At 45.9% G+C, this 20,053-nt stretch overlaps 1 protein-coding gene across 3 annotated transcripts in view; it reads right to left on the bottom strand.

Annotated features, from left to right (window-relative positions):
• Nucleotides 1-20,053, bottom strand: part of EREG (epiregulin) — a 147,090-nt gene that overhangs the window by 18,419 nt on the left and 108,618 nt on the right. For 2 of the 3 annotated variants that reach the window (XR_011282177.1, XM_069630648.1), the window contains 2 exons: nt 14,874-14,954; nt 2,446-2,569 (listed from right to left, as the gene is read on the bottom strand). Coding sequence is in view for 2 of the 3 variants with exons in the window: in XM_069630648.1 (XP_069486749.1) it covers nt 2,446-2,569; nt 14,874-14,954 (205 nt within the window). In the remaining variant the exon portion in view is untranslated. Of the gene's footprint in view, nt 1-2,445; nt 2,570-14,765; nt 14,955-20,053 lie in introns of all 3 variants that reach the window. The other variant, XM_069630647.1, reaches the window with a different exon arrangement.

Here is a 20,053-nt window from a genome sequence, read left to right as displayed (position 1 = left end):
CTTTAGATTCAGCATCTATGACATGACATATGAATTTCTGTCTTTATGGTCGACAACAGCAATTTGTTGTCTTTTTGTTTATTGTTTTATTCATAATGCTTTTCTGAATTAAATTTTGTTTTATCTGTATGATTACAAGTGTGACCCTCGATAGCTAGTTTAAATAATTTTTAGCTAGAAATAGGTTTCTCCCCCTTGTGTGTGTAAGGGAGGGGCAGTCTGGTTTCTACTTCCTCTTTCTATATTGACTTTGCTTTCCAGAACCAGGCCCCCTGTTAACAACAAAGAAAGCTAGTGCCCATTTATTTTTCTGTCCTGGGGATTATGCCAGTATTATCGGCAACGGTATTACTGTGCCGGTAATACTCCCAGTTTTTTGCCAGTAGGGGTCGGATTTAGCTCCAGCTTGTAGCTGGACCAGCGAATTTGTAGTTGGCCGATCCAGTGAAAGTGCCAGTACACATTATTACCAGCACTTTTACAGTGAACCGGCCAACTCATAATGAGGCCCACTGACTCTAGCTATAGATGTGATACTGGTGTAATAACAATGTCTTAAGCAGGTCTGCCACTCGATTTATAAGCACTATGCGTCTCCTACACGGAAGTCCTGTTAAAAACATGGATTGGCAAAGCCAACAGTTCTGGCTTGTGCATAAGTATTAGACATTTTCCCTGCACTGCTAATAGATGTCCAGGTGAACATACCATTCTGCACCTGCTACCATCAATGGCCAGTTAATACCACTACGGAAGTGCCTGACAAGTGCCTTTCCCATTCATACACAAAAGCCAAAAGTGTTGGCATTGTCAATCCATGTTCATACATTATTTGCTCGCTGGGGCAGGCCAAATGCCACAAAGGGTTACTTCATATTACTGGTGACTATGGATCTACTTGAGCACAGGTTTCAGTGGGCACCATTTCACACTTTTTTTTCTGGCTATTGCTTAACTCATAACGTTTGCTTTGCTAGTGTGCACGCTGTGCATTTATGTGGTTTACCATTGGAAGTAGATATCTGAAGGTACAGCAGAAAGTCACAGCGACGAGATTAAGGGACAGATGTCGCAGCATGGGAGCTCAGAAGCCATGTTGCTCCAGAGTGTACCATGACTTTCCAGCACTCACAGGAACAGCTTCCCGGTGCACATCCATCCGTCAGCATGACTGTTAGCAACTCTGGGCTTCACTGATCTTTGCGAGTATCCAGCTAACTTTGCAAAGCAAGAACTGAACTACCTGAAGGCAAAGTACTGGCAGAGAATGGATATTAAACTGTTGTTAGAGAAATCAGTCAAAATCCCTCGGATTCCTTGTTATCTACAAGTTAGTATCTGTACAGGTAGGGAAAAGTAGCTAGATAATATCAGAAATCCCAATATGAGGGCTTTTTATATTAGATTTCGTGTGGGCTCTTTGCACTTGGCAGACAAGGTGGGGAAGTGGAAGGGATCTAATGTGAGCGACTTATGTTGTGTAGGTGGGGCATTGAAGGAGACACCAGTACGGGTCATGTTTGCATGCCCCTGTTTCTCAGCCCCCAGGAACAAATGGCTGTAACCCATGATGAAAAAGACTGGGATCAGGTCCACTTTTTCAGCAATAGAGTGGGCTTCTAGCTTAGTTGATGAGGAGGTTGTGTTTACAGTGGTTGATTGCATTTGGCAAGCATGGATGATCAAGGCGGGAAACGGTAGATAGGCCTGTACCAGTTGCATGTTAGAATGACTCTCTCCCAGATGCGACTAGGGTCTTCAGATGTATCCCTTTTGAATATTTGTATGTTTTATCGGTTTTATGAAAAATTATTTTATTTGGCTTTTAAATTCGTATTATTGTTTATTGTTGGTTGAACAAAAAAAATGCATTGATTGACTGTGCCACATACTAAGTCCACTTGCAGCTCATCATCGCTGGCTGCTCAGTGGCTTTGGCCACTGCAGAAGAAATACATCCACTTCTTGGCATAACCAGTGATGGTGGGCACGGCAGGTTTTATATTGGTTTTCCCTCCTTCAGATCATAAGGCATCTCAGGAGGATATCTCAGGGGCAACGTGCACGCCTTGGAAGCGCGACGACACAGAGCAACACAGGTCCGATCCCCGGATCTGCACATAGAAACCTCTGGGTATTAAACGTGTTATAAATAACCATTCATATCATATCATTAAATGTAAGGCCAGGATGGACTCCTTACAAATCGTCTTCTACGAGTCACAAGTAGACTAGGAACACCACAGCACCTGATATATGCTCCACGTTGACCAACGTTGACCAACGTTGCTGAAGTAGTGGATAAAAAGGAAGGTTCAGGACAATTCCTCTCAATTGAATTGCACCATTCATTTAACCAAACGGCCGCAGCACTAGGTTGTACCCAAACAAGCTTTTTTGATACTACAAACATCAGGTTATCAAGTTTGGGGCAAATGCCCTTACCTGCAGCGGAATGTTTCCAGCTCCACTATATACTGACATCGCCCGAAAAGGCAGTAATCTTTTTTATCCGCATCGCAATCCAATGTTCTTATTCTGGATACGTGATGAGTCCCTTCTTCGTGCACTGCAAGGTCAAATTCAACAGTTATCTTTTTAATCGAGAAATTGCAAACATGTGTATCACAGAAGGAGCAGCAAGCATTGGCACAGAAAACAGTTTTGGCGTTCCTAACGGGTAATCCTTTGACTAGGCATGACTCTCCCAAGGTGGAAGGTAGAGAGATGGATCAACGTGACAGCGAAAGGGGGCAGTTTCGCAGAATCTTCCCGACCCGCCCTCCTCTTTCCGCGTGATCCATCTCCCATATACATCTAAACATATTCCCTCCTTCCTCTAGTTATGCAAAGTGCAGTCAACAAGCTGAAACTCATGGTGGCAATAAAGCAACAGCTATGAGGGAACATTTTGTAACCTACGGATAGATAGCTCGAGACTATTTCTGCCTATGCAATGCCGACACTCTTCCTTGCTTACTCAGGGTCGGACTGGGACAGGAAATAGGCCCGGTCACCCAAAAAAAGTGCCCCACCCCTCGCCTCAAAAAAGTGGCCCACCCCTTGCCTCACGACCCTTGACATCTGATGACATCACTAGTAGTGATGTCAGTGGACCCCACACCAAAGTGACATACCGGGAAGCAATGAAACACGACCTTTCACCCCTTGACAAAACAGGAAGTGTCATCAAATCGCATTGTTCCTAAGTACACTAAATTACTGTGAATACAAGCAGACGTCCAAGGCCAAATGATATGTTATTGCATAGCACTTACGCTTAAGCTCTTTTTTACAGAACAAATATCATATATGCATACAATATCACCCAACCTGTGTTGGTACTCATTTATCGACCTAAGAAAGCTTTTTGAAAGAAAAAAATAAATCATTTTAAATTCTTTTTTTCCAAACCTGCCCAGGCATGGCCAGAAACCGGCCCCCACTCCCCAGGGCCGATTCCGGCCCGGCCACGGGCCGAAAGGCCAAGGGGCCAATGCGACCCTGTGCTTACTCTATTGCAAATTATTTGACTCACTAGATGAATATGCCACCTGTGAGCCCAAACAAAAAAAAAACATTAAAACCAACAAAAATAAACCCATTCTCCCCTCACAATGCAAAGCTGTCATATTGTTCCACCTCAAAACCAGTGAATATCCACCATGATCCTGGTGAATGCCCTGGCGGTCATTTTTCTGACTACCCCGTAGCAGAGATCAGCTCTGTTTCCTAGAGCATTATTCAGCACCATAAGGAAATTCTCTAGTCCTTGAGTGTGTATGATATGATATGATATGGCATTCATAACGCACCTGTACACAAGTGTTTCTATGCGCAACAAGACAAGGTGGGGGAAACAAAGGGAGGACAAAATAACGATCTTACTAGGCCTTGTGTCATTCAGATCGTGCAAGTGCAGGGAAGAAAGAAGGGGAGAAGTTCCATGGGAGAGGGGAAGGTAGAAGTGCAGTTAACTCACAAGTGCAGCCAGCGGGTGGCTCATAAGTGCAGATAGAAGGGACTGTAGGGTTGGAGATACAGACCCTTAAGTGCTGGGGAGCCCGGAGGCAGTGTGAGGGCAACTGGACATGCAGGATCCTGGGCCCGAGTTCAGAGGGTGACCGGGTGACAAGTGCGCGGAGCAGTCAGGTGCATCAGAAGGGGAAAGGAAGAGAGAAATTGGAAGCGAAAAGGAATGTCTTGAGTTGCTTGCGGAACCGGGAGGCTGTTCCGGAGGGAGGCCCCAGCCGAGGAGATAGATCTGCCCCCAACTCTCTGCTTGGAGAAGCGTGTGACCCTCAGCGAGTTGGAGGTGGATGAGCGGAGAGCTCCAAAAGGGTAGGAAGAGAAAACATTTCAGCAACAAGGGAGAGTTGCTAAATGTATACAGGCAGGCAGAATGCGGTCCCTGGAGATGGCCTAGCAGTCCCAAATACACTGGACAACCATGTTTCAGTCACTGCCTGTGACGCAAGAATAAAACATTCTTTTCATCAAGAAGTACTGTTTTGAAGCCTTACAGTGGGACACACAATCTTTGGACATTTTCAATTACTTCTGGAAAAGAATACAACTTTATTACATTAGACATCACATGTGTTTACATGAGGCGTCCTTCCATCTTTCTGGGTGAGCAGTCAGAGCACAGCTTGCGATTTAGACTCGGCTGCCAGTGAAAAGGGGGCATATTGACTACAGGACTATCGTGGTGCCCACTCACGCTTTATGATTTTTATCCTTATTTCAAATGCACCGCTTTTCACAGAACTTCATGAAGTAACTGCGAAGCCCATAATGTTAGGGTGGTAGTGTAAAACTACACTTATGACATTCCCATTGTTAGCCCCTAAGGATGGTGGCTTTCTGCTATAGACAACCCCTACACATTGCAAGGTCAGGTCTTTCCTGTTGTGTTTCTTACTCGGGGCTTCTGACCTGTGGGAATGGATAGAGATATGTTTTGCCGTAGGGACATGCTGGGTATCCTGACGTCACTAATCCTTTGCACACCGTTCCCCTCGCGGCTGCGTCGCCATCTTTCCCCAGATGGCGCTGTGTGTCCTTTTAAAACCTCTTTATAAAAGTGTACTGCGAGTGTTGCCGGGTTAGTAAAGTGACGTCAGAAATGTTGCCTCGGCTTTCAAGGGGAGGCGGGAAAGGTCTACAGTTGCATCCAAACAGTGCGGCTTCCATTAAACGTTTAAGATCCAATTCTGGGCGAGGGCCCTCATGCCAAGTGCACTTTACGTCTCCCAAAAGTGGAACCAATACTCTTAAGGGAATCTCACTGAGATTTTCCCGTGTGCGTCAATGCGAGACACCCTCCTTAAATATGTAAACCAAAGTAGTAGTGTATGAACAGTCGCCCCTTCTGCATCTTATGGCAAACATCACTATTTTTTGATTAACACAGGCAACCCACCACAGTTGCCAACAGGATCCATTCTAATCTCTAGGCACTTATCCAGTCCTGGTTTTCCAGTTGCACTCTGGGACTTGTAGTCAGAGTTGTATATTGGGGAAAGCAGAACAACGAGTCCCAGAATGCAACGAATAATACCAGGACTGGATACACACCTACAGATTGGAATGGCTCATGTTGGCAACTGGGGCACTAACCGTCCTATTTTCCCTTTTATCCTGCAAGCTTAAAATCTTTACACTCGCAGACACCAGAAGACTCTTATGGAAAGGAGGTGGAAACTAAGGGGCAGCTCTCTCACCGTTCCCGTCCCCCCTTCTACATGTCTCATATGTTCATCCCAGGACAGAATATTATATACAATGGGACTGATAGCATACAGTGTGCAGCTGCAGAAACATTAAAATCTAACAGCCTGCTTCTGATGATCCAGGGGAAAGGGATGGGAACAGGTACCTCTATAGCAGGAGTCTTCAACCTTTGGCTCTGAAGGGTTTTGCAGCTACCCTCAGCCCTGATGGGGATTGTCAATGGCGAGGGATTATGGGATTCGTAGTCTAAAATATCTGGAGAGCCACCGGTTGCAGAACCTTGCTGTAGAGTATATAATAGGCAACACGAAAGGGAAAACAATTTTCATGGTTTCCCATTTTGCTCCTTTAAGACTGAATTTTTCCAAAAAGGACTTATGCTCAATGCTTTCCTCGTGTTTAATGGAGGTTTGTCAGTCTTTGTCAGTCAGCAGCTGTTCCACCATCAGACTAGTAGCAATGGACACTGACAGCGAGACTCGCAATACCAGAATGTGCAGCCATACACGTAAGACCCCAGAGAGACCAGTGGGAAGACTCTGGTTCCTCTGGTGCTAGAAACCAGAGAAACCGGAGACAGTCACCAGCATAGCAACATCTTCTTGGCCACCGTCCAAAAGGGTGATGGCTGCCTCAGAATACCCACAGCCACAAGTGGGCCCACCGTCCACTTCTTTAGCAAAACTGCCATAACTTGTGTTTTCATGATTATGTGATGTTGCCCCCACTACTACTGAACAAGATAGGAACTTAGATTTACATGGCACATCAAGTCTTTCAATTCTGCCCCAAAATCTAAACATGGCTGCTACATGGACTGCGCATTTATAAATATGCCAAGCCTCCTAGGGCTGGACTGGGAACCAAAGGAGGCCCTGGAAATAATGTTCAGAGTGGCCCCATGCTGCACATTGTCAGCATGTCCAACCCTTTTCCTATAGGACAATTTAGACATCCCAGACAAAAGAGGCCCAGGGTGCAGAGGCCTCCCGGGAAATCTCCAGAGTCCTCCATAGGTCAGTCCACCCCTGGCTATCATTCTAATCTGCTTTCAAGATGTATGGTGGCCCTCTATGTACAAACTCACAGTTACACAATTCTTGGTGTATGTATAGGCACTTTACAAATGCCCCCCCAAAATAAATAACATAACTATCCTAAGCTAGCAGGTAAGCAGCTTGTTCGGCCACTTCAGCACTCTTGAAGTGTGTGTACAGCACATTACAGGACAATGCACTCACGCTGAGATCAGGGATGTACCTTCATATGTATGCACTTGGTTGAGCATCACTGTTTAAACTAAATGAACTGGGGCTGCATGTCAAAAAAGGCCCGTATCGGATTTTAAGTGTGTTTGTTGTTTATCCAAATGAATGTCAGCCACTTAAGAATGCAAAGCTCTATAGCAGCTCAGCAATCAAGGTGCCAGCTCGGCCAGTGCATGCATGGGCAGAAAGGATGTGATGAAGCCGGTCTGGTCTACCAGGCAGAGGTGCCCCATGTGAGACTCCATGCCACGCACCAATAGCCAAGAGGGGGAATGCTGGGACCCCGTGGCATAGGGGGGCCAATGCAGCAGAGAGATCCTTGGTGGTCTTCCAGTAGCAAGGCTGGTGTGACGTTGATTCTGAGATAAGTGGCTGAACCAGAGACGGGCACTAGGACTAGTAATCTTGATGCTCTGTGGCTGAGAGCCCACCCTTCTTTGTTCCTGATTTAGGGAAATGGCATCAACTCCCAGAGTGATGTGTGGCCATTGGGGTTCATAGACCCAGAGTCCTATGGTGTATTGGCACATTGAGGACAGGAGTTCCGCAGGTCAGTGTTTCCTGTGAATCCTTCCCAGTTCATGAACAGTCTGCCCTGAGGGTGGAACCCAGTAAGGATTCTGGAAAGTAGATCCCCTGCTCTTAAAATACTCGTCTGCATCGTCCAATGTTTCCTGCTCTGAACATGCTCACTCCGCTCACTGCTGTGCGGATGCAGGATGCAGGGCAGTCACTGAGCCACAGGGCTCGTCCATTTATTGATTTATTTTTATTTATTTGTCATTTGTATAGTGCACATAGCCCGCAGCCACCTAATAGCTTTTACTTAAGAGGGTTGGTTACAGTGTTTGCTTACACAGATGATAGTTCACAGACATTCCAACAGGGGTGTTGCTAGCTCTGGAAAGGATTGGGGGCCAGGCTATTGTTGGGACTGTCGGGACTCGGGGCTAGCTAGTCTTTTGGTTGTATCCCCTGAGTTTCTATCCGGGGCTACAGCCAAAAGACCCGGGGCTAATAGGTTACAGGGGTTGCTTACATTGGTTACAGAGGTTGCTTACATTGGTTACAGTCAGGTTTACAGACATGGTTTTGTTGAAAAGAAAAATACAAAAGTGGTGCCAGAGTCTGGGAGCCCTCAACAGGGCCTGTTGAAAAAGCCCCAATCAATGAATAATTTGTGCTAATAACTATCTAATGCAGCTCAGTTGCATGGGTTTCATATTGTAATATTAATGCAGTGGCCTACTTCTCTCCCTCAGGTGGCAACAAGAACTGTGATAGGCTACTTCTCTCCCTCTGGTGGCAGCAAGACCTGTGATAGGATAATTCTCTCCCTCAGGTGGCAGCAAGACCTGTGATACGCTACTTCTCTCCCTCTGGTGGCAGCAAGACCTGTGATAGGCTACTTCTCTCCCTCTGGTGGCAGCAAGACCTGTGATAGGATAATTCTCTCCCTCAGGTGGCAGCAAGACCTGTGATACGCTACTTCTCTCCCTCTGGTGGCAGCAAGACCTGTGATAGGATAATTCTCTCCCTCAGGTGGCAGCAAGACCTGTGATACGCTACTTCTCTCCCTCTGGTGGCAGCAAGACCTGTGATAGGCTACTTCCCTCCCTCTGGTGGCAGCAAGACCTGTGATAGGATAATTCTCTCCCTCAGGTGGCAGCAAGACCTGTGATACGCTACTTCTCTCCCTCTGGTGGCAGCAAGACCTGTGATAGGATACTTCTCTCCCTCAGGTGGCAGACAAGACCTGTGATAGGATACTTCTCTCCCTAAGGTGGCAGCAAGACCTGTGATAGGCTCCTGTAGTCAGTCAAGTAACTCTGTGTCGGTCTTGTCAGTAAACGCGTGGCATTACATATAGCCATGCAATATCACTTATAAAACCATCAGTGAACCTATGAACACACGTATTATATGTGTGATTCTCTATGTGGGAGGCTCTGCTTGTAGCTTTCAAAGATGGATAGCACAACATCTCTCCATGAAATATGTGTGGAGCACAACAGCTACCACAGAAAACCTGAGGAACCAGGGATCACCATGGGGTAAGGCCTCCTTCCAGTAGCATGGAGAGAGGCCCTCATTCGGGTCACTGGCCCCGATAAAGGGTTCCAGGGTTGCCGCCCCAAAAAGGATTAGGGGGAGAACAGCACACTGGAGGCCAAAACTGGGTCTTACGTGGCCAGTGCAGAGGCAGGACTCAGGACGGGGAAGGGTCAATAAACCTACCCTGACACGTAATTATTTTGACCTCCTCTCTGCCAGAGCCAAAACTCTCCGGCTTTCCTAAGGAAGTTTGCCCAGCAAGAATAGTGAAATGTCAGCCAGTTGTGTTGTAGCTTTTTATGAATACATCGGAGTTCTGGGTGTTTGCTCAACTGGCCTGAAACATGTTGTGGTACTACCACTCTTAAAGAAAAAAGAGGCTGGCAATTTTTATCCTGCAAATGTACGCCTAATTTTGGAGGCTTAAGACTTGGTAGCTCTTCGCAAGCTTTTGAATCGTGTTGAAATTAGCGTCTCAGCAATGAATTTAGTATGCAGTCAGAAGTGGTCTCTATGTGAGGAAACCAGGATGTTGGTGGATGGAGGTCATGTCAGAATCCTGGTAAACTTGGACTCTTTTGCTTTAAACACTGTTGAGGATGCCATTCTCAACCGCCTAAGTGGTTCGGGAACCCCGCATAATGCTCAATCGTGGGTTAACGTTTTCTCTCAGACACAACTCAACCCATAGCAATTGTACTGTTAATATCACCCCGTCTCTGAGTGCAGGTGGAGTTCCACAAAGAGCCCCAATGTGCCCTCGTACATGTCAAATTTTATCTCCAGCCACTAACCAAATTGTTCCATTCTTTTGAAATAGAATTCAATTCTACTCCAAACGAATGAAACAACTTGATGTTTCACTTATGATGACAACACTCTGTTTTTGTTACATCTAATTGTAAACATTAGCATTGATAACTCCACTTTTTTTTTATCTGTGTCCATCAGCAGTCAGTGGTGGACAAACAGGCTAAACAAGTCCAGGCATTGCCACCTGGGATTTCAGCTTTTGGCAAAGTGAAAAGGGACTTTGCCCACAACCATAAAAACGATTACACAATCTAGGTGTAACAATGTATAGTAAGCTTATCACCACTTGATAAGACTCAGGGAAGTATCCCCAAAAAACTTGAAAAAAGTCCTGAATTCTTACTGGGATAGCCAGTTTTTAAGAAATAGACTGTACCTAGTCTCTACTGGTGAGACCTGTCAGATAAGATCCCGGAATAGGGAGATTGGTTCTGGCCGTGCTCTATGCCAGGAGCAATATGTGCTACAAAGCAGACAGCAAATTGTTTTGAAGTGCCCCGCCTTGGGAATAATTAGAACTTCATGGTGGGGCGATACATACATCATTTCGCATTGCCTGATGCAGAATATTTTTGTGCACACATTTCGAGTGGTGAGGAAACCATGGCCACCATTGCTGTCATTAAAATCCTGCACGAGGCTGATCTGATAAGGTTAAGGTGGTCATATTTATTTGCCATCATTGTCATATGCTGTTAGTACTGCCCGTGATAAACTTAATGATAAATATGCTATGAAGTCATTGGAAAGATGTCATGTTTTTTATTTTCCTTTTGCAATATTTTCTCCTCTTTTCTCTTTTTAAACTATTGTATAGGGAAATTTCTTTGCATATATGCAGTTGATATGTGTATTCACTGATTTGTTTAACTTTGTGCAAGGTTGAGTATGAGCAACCAGAATTACATCACATAAATAAATAATAAAAACAGGTCACAGGGATCCTGCAGGTCAACGCAATTGCTACATTAAATTAAAGCAACTCAAAAGCGTCTCCTCCTGCTCTTTAAACCTGCAAGCACGGTTAGCAAATGCATCCGTATCTTCAAGGCTCGCCTTTTACATCACCGTTCATCTAAGAGTAATTAATGACCTGATGCAAAGACTTCCGCCAATACAACTTCCTAGATTTGCACCTGCATCCTATATACTTGGGCAGTTTCATTGAATACCATTCATCGAGCATGTTAGCTTCAAGGTACTTCGGACAGGCCACCATTTCTTCTACTCCAGAAGACCTCCATTTCCCTTTCCGATTTCTGAAACATCTCTGGCCAGCCAATAAACTTCTGTAACCGCAGAGGGCTCCTACGTATGTTGGAGCACATGCTGCTTCACTCCTTAGGTTACATCCTAATGAGTTCCATTTCACTCCCTCTGGGGAAAGAGGCCCGCCACCTCAAGTTGGGAACCCCCTCAAAACGATCCAATTCTCAAAGTAACGTTTTATTTTTTTCAAGGTTAAAAAGGATTTGTAATACACACGTATGCTTTTCGGCACCATGGTGCCACCCGGGCATAGACAGCTCTTTATACATATGTATTTCAATTGAAATACCTATTCAATGCGTGAGAATACTACATTCCAACAGCATAGTGTGCCCAGGGATGGACTGGTGGCGGCGTGCGATAGCAGCCGGATCAGGAATGCCAGGCAATGGGCTGAAGAGATCTGCCCGTTTGTTCACCTTTACCCACAGTATGGACGTTGAATCCGCAAAGAGGTGTGTGCCTGTCAGGGCGAAGGTGACTGCTCGTGATGAACTGTGGGGGCTGACCAGTGGGGTTGGCTCAAAAGCCTCACCCTGTTGCCTAAAACACTGTCATCTACCCACATGAGTATGGCATGGCTGGAAGGAGCACTCCTGTTCAGGGGCACGCAATACAATAGTCTGCCAGTATTTACAAGCCCGCCATGCCTTGCTACTAACATGCACAATGAATTGCAATGACAGAACAGTATTCAAGAGGGACAGAAATAACACTGCGAAGAGCATGGAGAAACGGCACTCTTTGTTCACCCAGAGCCAAGTTGTTCACTTGGCCTTCTGACCTCTCAAGATCATTTACTCGCAAAGATCACAGCAAGACAACTGAACCCATCTTCTGCTGGATTCAAGGACAGACGCGTCCTATCACAGTTCTCGATCCTCAGGTAAGGAAGGCCCCTTCAGTTGAGTAGCCCACAAAAGTTAAATACACTGAACTGTCCAAAGGAGACAGTTTGCTGTTTTCAAAACGGGCACAGTATTATAGTGGATTAAATACATAAATATCTAGCGGATGCTGGACCCGAGAACTTTCCAAATATTGATCTATGTATTCCATGCATTCCAGCCTCAAGAGCTTAATCCACTCCTTGATTTTAGGCCATCCACACAAAACACATAGGAAAGGAGTCAATCCAAATTGGCGTTATTCACAAAGCCACTATTAGCTTGACATGTTGGTGTGGTTGGCGCTCTCGGCGATCGGGCTTGGAGACCTCTGCCTTGCATGACTGGGTAACTGAGCAATTGGACATGTACCTGGGAGAGCGCATCCTGCTGGGATGCTCAACATGGGACTGCCAGGACCGCTTTGGCTACTTTCGACATCATGTATAACTTTGATGCCAGTTTGTTGGTTGAAACACTTTACTGTGCAGCTTTAATGTGGGAGTCTGGGGTTTGGGTTGGGGTACAGAATTCGTTTCCTACTGAATAACCAGAAAATTGATTGGATTAGATTGGACCCCCTTTTTTCTCTTGGCGGATAGCTCCTAATTCAAGGGTCACCAGCTTTCTGTGTTGTTTGTCCGCACTCGTTGTCCACTAACAAGAGAGGGGCCTTGTCATTCACTGAGGTGATCCTAGTCAAGAAGTACGTCAGGGTCTTTCAACTGTTTCAATTGCAATGGGAGCAAGCCTCAGAGGGGCCCCCTGCCCTCCAGAGGCCTGGGAACAGCAGTCCCCATATTGGCAGTCATATGACAGTGCAACATACTTCTCTAATTCAGGACAGTAAATGTGTGCTTTGCAGCACACGTTACAGCTGCCTTTGCTGACACGCTCAGGCTCTCGCCTCCCTCAGGGATCTTGCTGTATCCACAGCGTTCTTATCACCTGGCTCGTGTAGCTGCAGCTATTAACCTCCCCTCACTGCATTCCTTTATGCACCCTATGAGCACCATACACTTTTCCCAGCTGTAGTCAAGGGGGCCTCCAAACATTATATTGAAATTGGCCTCCACGAGCCCTGACACATGTACAGCTAGCCCTGATCCTAGGTGCCATTCTGTAAAGGCTTGACTGCCATTTTGCAACCCTATTGCAGTTTGCCACGTATTTGCATGAAAAGCGTATCTTACTGGTACATGGAGACAATATTCACCCTGGTACATTTGTTGTTTTATTGCGCCTGAACCATCACAATTCAATATTGTGATTTTTATTGTCAGGAGCGGCAAATGTAGCGTGCAGGAGAAGCAGTGGTCGAAGTTTACGAAAAGAAGTAGTGGAACTATTTTCCCTGCTGGCCTGCCCCTCGCCCCTAACAAACCCCATCACCGTGCCCCCTCCCACACACAATATAAACCCGCAAACACTTGCACCTGCTGTTTAAGGGAACGTTCAGTGCAGTACACTGAAAGTGCAAGTTTCAACTTCTTCCTATAGTTTTATTTTAAAACGAAACCATTTCGGAACAGTTTCTTTTTAAAATAAAAGTATAGGAACAGTAACATTTAATTTTAAAAAGTAGAGGAGCACCGTTCCCAACCGCTCCCGCTCACTTCGACCAGTGAGGAGAAGTAGAAGGCTCCTGTGCCAGTCCTCTGTGTACCCTCTTCCCTTAAACTCTCTCTATCATGTTCCTTCACTGGGACTCTCTCAGTGGTGGAAATGGAAAATAATTGGTGGGGGATCCCACAAGGGCTGGGGTGGGGGTGGGGTTTGGGGGGTGGTGCTCTAGGGGACAGGGTTTAAGGGGGTGGAACTGGCAGTTGACCATAGGAAGCGTCCAAAATAATAGTTTAAAACAGCGCTATTTCTTTCATGCTGCTTCATCAATTCCACTTTATTCCACGTCCATGGCACTGGTGATGAGTTACTCCACTATGTGGATAATAATTTTGATCAGTGTTGCTGAGTAAATATTCTTTAAATTTGCACAATTTGCATCGCATTTTATAAAAAGAACTCTCCCTTGGGTACTATTCAAACAGAGTGATTTCTGTTGGCCATAAGCAACGTTTTCTTTTACTTGAACCACACCAGGCAGAGCTCCTGGCGCTCCTCTCTGAAAGTAGTTGGGTGACTGCCTCGGGTGTGATAGTTTCAATATTAATAGGGGTATTTATTCATTCATGCAATGTTTGTCGAATAGCTGTATATTTATTCATTTATGCAATGTTTGTCGGAAACAGGTATCCGACAAACATTGCATGAATAAATAAATTATTTGGGTCCATGTATCTGACAAACATTGCATAAATTAACCGAGTCGTGGCTGAGGACCGGGTTTTGGCTGAGGAAACGGGGTCACCAGAGGAAGTTACCCTTTTTCTTACGGGCGCATTCTTTTTGTTCTCCCCCAGCGCTGACTCTGGCTGGATCCCGAGATCAGTATTGAACTGGTGTTCTCTGGTGCGCAATAGTTTCAAACCTACCTACTGCTGGTCTCTTCTTCAGACATCTACGGGCCTGTGTTACTGTTAGGATACATGCTGCAAAAATATGCATATACTACTTCCTCAAATATTAACACACTTCACCCTAATGTATTAAGGGCAATTCTTGTTGGTGGAGGCGACGCTCCAGGCTAAATGTTCACTGCATTCAGGCCGGAAGAGACATATTTAAACCTCAGCAAGATTGGCTCATTACTCCAGGATATGTTCTGTGTGCCACCCACCTGCAAATTTCGCTCCTGAGTGGAGCATTTCCCCTGAGCCACGTGACATCGCTGAGTACTTCAAATCAAAGCAAGCAGAGCGCAGTGCATGTGCAGAGCGGGCCTTACCCAGAGCAGTTGTGCAATTCTCACTGGACTCGCATAACGGGATGACCGTGGTACAGCCAGTCCACTGTATCAAACACAAACCTAGAAGAAAGAAAACATACATGAATATCAGTGTCATTTAAGAGCATTATTTGCTTTATGTTACATCATGGACATCAGTGATATGAAAGGTCATAAGATAACAGGGAGCATGCCTCCATCAAGACAGGGGATGAATAAACGCATCACCCATCCCTCGTGGTGGATGAGTCACACTACTAGAACAAAGTCATTTCCGATTCCTAGAAATGAAACATGCAAATGAGATCGACTCCTTGCAGCTATCCCATTGGTCACTGTGTGTGCTGGCATGAAGAAACCTGCAATGAAACTGGAGTTTCTATTATGTTTCAAGAGGTAAGAGAAATCGGCCCTGGCGGAGGTCAGCCGATACAGCAGAGCAGATCTACTTGAATGGAGATAGACATGTCTAAGCTGAGACGCCTTTCAAGGAAGTAGTCGAATTTCTGTAACCACATTCTTTAGTTTTAGCTACAAGTTGGTGCTTAAGCACTACCTATAAGCTGAAACGATTGCATCCACAGGTAGCAGGGAGATGGGATGTGAAGGGAGACACATCCTTTGGGTACTGCTTGCGGTTTTTCCACACAATTGGACTGCCGGTAGACATAATAATCTCCATGCCCATTCCCACCCACCACCTTCCCTCTCCACCCAAAAACCCATCGTCCTGACTGCTTTTCAAGGTAGCTCTATCAAGCAGTAACATTGAACCGTAAACTGTTTGAAGTCTGACTGTTATTTGTAAGCAGTGTTTTGAGGGTTAGTTGACACTGGAAATAAGCCCCTGGTAGAACAAGAATGTACTGATCAGCCACTCTATTTATAAGCAGATTGAGCACACGCGTCTCTATTATTTGCTTTGAAGTACTCTTAAGAACAAGAATGAGCAAAGTGAACAGTTGTTGGCTGGTGTATACGTACTATGCAAAAAACAATGGCGGTCCTGGGAAGTCCCTCTGCCAGACATTAGTCCTGGTTACGAGATCCTTAGCCAGATTCTTTAGCTCACCATCTTTCACAGAGGAGAAATATCCCCACATATCAGTCTTTGTCCTGCCCTGGGTCAGTCCAGCACCGAAATACTAGGCAATCTCCCTCTGAACAAGAGTACCAACAGCATCCCCAGACTGATAATTGTGGGATATTTTTCCACTGTGAAAGATAGAGAGCAAAAGAATCTGGGTAAGGCTCTCGTAACCAGGACTAATGTCTGGCAGCGAGACTGCCAGGGTCCCCCCTTGTTAATTTGCATAATTTAAGTAACTTTGGGTCTCACCCTAAGTTACTAGGGGAATCCAGATGGGGACCCCTTGCTCACTATTCTTAGAGAGGCACAGCTCCACCCTACTGATGAGGTCCAACCAGACCGAAACACGTGTCTGGGGTTTCTGTTGGTACTCTTGTTCAGAGGAGAATTGCCTAGCATTTCGGTGCTGGACTGCCCCAAGGCAGGACAAAGACTAATATGTTTGGGATATTCCTCCTCTGTGAAAGATAGTGAGCTAAAGACTCTGGGTAAGTCTCTTGCAACCAGGACTAATGTCTGGCAGAGAGACTCCCAGGACCCCCCTTGTTAATGTGTATATGTATTAGGCATTTGATCAGCATTCCTATCATATGACCAGGAAGTACCATTATGTCAGCTCCATGCATATACCTATGCCAGTCCTGCACAGAAGCCAACACTCTTGGCCTTGCACAGCTTGTTCAGAATACTCTAAGGAAGTGAGCTGATTCAAGCCCTTCACTCAGGCAGATTTTAAGATACCCTCCTCCACCAGCCGTTGTTCAAGGTACTACTTGGTTTTCATGTTTCAACTCAGTTGTCAACCTGCAATTGTCCACTTTTGATGGATAGTTATTAATAACCCCTTTAAAGAGCGCAAGTTACTGAATCTTCCCAATGAACCTTTGCTCATGGACTGGAATCCCGTTGACATTACATATTAGGGTTTTCTGAACTGATGTTCATGATTTCTTTAAGAACTTGAATGTGACTTATGTTCATAGGTAGCCACCATTTTTAAAACTCTCTCCTCCATTTGGTCATTCTACATCTTGGAAGTGGCATCATGACTTTGGCAATACTCCAGAAAAACATCAATAAAGGTGTACACCTCCTCCTTTTAATTCAGCTATGACTCCCTCAACTTACCCACCAGTTCTTCCTTCTGACGTATTTATTTAGTTTTGCATTTATAAAGCGCACAAAACCTGAGGCCATCCACCAGCTGGTTACAGAGGGTGTGGGAGGGAGGATAGAGGGGAGAGGTAAGGAACATAGATAATAGGGTGCAGGATTTCAGTTGGAAAGCCTGGTTTTGAGTGGTTTCATGAACGGACAGTATGATGTTTCAGCCTGTAGATGCAGTGGCAAGGCGTTCCAGAGGCAGGCTGCAATGGTAGGAACGCTAGACCCTCCAGCCTTCTTGTGTATAAAGTGTGGGGTAACCAGACGGTTACTGTGGATTTCTCTGGTAGGTCTGGAGGTTGTGTGTCTAATCTCTGCGAGAGGCAGGGCGTTGCAGAGTTTGAGAGGCAGCAGTGGGTGATCGAGAGAATGTTTAAGTTAATTTGCTCTTTCACAGGAAGCCAGTGGGTGGCTTTTCTGTGGGCTAATACATGGTCCAGTTTGGTCAAGTTCATGGTGGTACGGAGGGCATTGTTTTGCATATTCTGGAGTTTGTTGAGGTTGCGCTTGCAGGTGCCCACTAGGAGCGAATTGCAGTAATCCAGTCGGGAACTGATTATTGCTCTTGCTATGGTTAGGCGGCTTGTGTAGCGAGGAAAGGGTTTGCTGTATTCAGGAATTTGGTGGTATGGGAAGTTGATGAGGCAATGACCTCAACATGATGGGTCATACTTAGGCTGGACGCCAGGAGGACTCCCAACATCTTAATAAAGGGAGAGATTGGGACGGTAAGCATGTCAATGATGAAGGATCGGAAAGGAAGGGTCCAGTTTGGCAAGCTGAGAGGAGGGTCCCACTAGGAGGATTTCTGCCTTGTCTACGTTAAGGAAGAGTTGGTGGCTGGCCATCCAGACGTGTACGGTGTCGTACATTTTGTTGATGATGGTATCTTGTCTGTGGTTACTTGTGAGTGGGAGGAGGATCTGGGTGTCTTTGGCATAGTTGGTGTAAGAGATGTAGAGAACATTGAGATGGTCGAGAAGAGGTTTGGTATACATGTTATATAGGGTGGGGGAGACACAGGAGCCTTGAGGGACACCACAAGGATCTGGTGTGGGGATGGCAGATGCATTCCCAGAATACACACAAGCAGTCCTATCTGCTAGAAGTGCAGTGACTCAGTTGTCTGCTTCGGATGAGAAATTGGCAGCACTGTTGAGGTGGCGCAGAGGGTTGGTGGGTAACCAAGTCGAACGCTGCTGAAAGGTCAAGCAGGAGACAGACGGATAGGTTGAGGAGTCACGGATGTCATCCATTTGAGTCTTTAAGTCGAGGAGCGCTGATTCGGTTCCATGACCAGGGTGGAAGCCTGATTGGTGGGCGCTAAAGATATTGTTAGTTTTGAGGTAGGACTGTATTTAGATGTAGGCGGCAAGGTTCAAGATTTTTAGCAAGAATGGAACAGTGATGATCGGCGGTAGTTGGTGGGCATAGCAGGATCAAGAGAGACTTTTTCGATGAGAGAGGAGATCCAATCTGCCTTGAGTTTAGGTGGGACAAGACTGGTTTTGAGGAAGGAGTTGACAAATGTAGTGATGATTAGTATGAGGGCTATTGCACAGTCCTTGGTGACTGGGGCAGGGGTGGTGTTTCCTTAGAAGCATGAGGGCTTGAGATTAGTGATAATCTTGGTGATGTCATGTTTTGTTACCAGCAGGAAGCTAAATGGAGTGGAGAAGGTGGGGTTAGGGGTGGGGCATCTCCAGGGTGATTGTTTGTTTCCGTAGGATTTTTTGCTGGAGGGTGGAGATTTTCTTGTGGAAACATCTTGGATGTTTTGGCAACATGCAGCGTCTTTAGTGGAGTTAGCTATGGGTGCAGCAGGGGTGTCTAGCTTGTGTAGGATGGCAAACAGTTCTTTTGATTGGGATTGAGCTTGCGAGATTCCTTTATGTAAGTGGCTTTGGCTGTGTAAATGGCCTTTTTGTATTCTTTTGAAAAGTTGGCAAAGAGCATTTTGTTGGCTACTATGGGGGAATTACACCAGCTGGCTTTCAGGGTGCGTTTCATGACTCTAATGGCTTGGAGTTCGAGTGTGAACCAGGAGTTCCTATGAGTGGCGGGTTTGGTATTGCGTGGTTTGAATGGGGCAATGATGTCGACTGCTGATAATATAGCAGAGTTGTATGTGTTGAGGAGTGCAGTGGGATCGGAAGGAAGTTTGTCAAGGGCAAGAGTGTGATCTGCTATTAAGAGGGGCAGGGTGTGCTCCTTGGGAAGGTTGCGGGAGCATCGTATGATTGCCGATGCGAGCGGGGTGATGCCAGTGATCTGTGGAGAGTCTACGGGTATGTTGTAGGTAATAGTGTGATGGTCAGTCCAAAAGTTTGGGGTGTTGGCTGTGATGATAGTGAGACAGTTAAAGGCAGCGATCCAGTCACATGTTCTGCCTAGCATATGTGTCAGGCTGGTTATGCACTTTGTGAAGCCTAGAAGATTGAGTGAGTTTGCTAGATTGAGGGTGTATTTGTCTGTGAGGTCATTACAGCCTAAGTTCAGGTCTCCCATAATGAGTATTTTGGAAGTAGGTTTGATGCTGGCATTTATGAGTTGTAGGAGGTCCTCTTCAAATATTTTGGCCAGGCCTGGAGGGTGGCAAGGGACATGGAGGATGATGAGGAAGGTAGGGGAGACCAGGAGCTTAGCGCTGAGTTTCTCATTGGTGGGGGAGGTGATGGTGGGGAGTAGGGGGATAGATAGCATGTCTTTATAGATGATAGCGGTTCCACCTCCTTTATGTGTGGGTCGGCCAAACCGAAGGATGGTATAGCCAGAGGGGATGGCAATGGAGAGTGCAGGGCCGGCGGCTGGGTGAAGCCATGATTCTTTTATGGCGAGAATGTCAAGGTTAAGGTTGGTGATCATGTCTCTGAGAATTGTGGCATGGGTGACTTCGTGTTAAGAATCACACTGGAGAGAAGAGGGG

The sequence above is a fragment of the Ambystoma mexicanum genome, chromosome 6q (assembly GCF_040938575.1).
Source record: "Ambystoma mexicanum isolate Mex_15411 chromosome 6q, UKY_AmexF1_1, whole genome shotgun sequence".
Taxonomy (NCBI): domain Eukaryota; kingdom Metazoa; phylum Chordata; class Amphibia; order Caudata; family Ambystomatidae; genus Ambystoma; species Ambystoma mexicanum.
The sequence above is the reverse complement of the archived record's forward strand: the minus strand, read 5'-3'. Positions and strand labels throughout refer to the sequence as shown.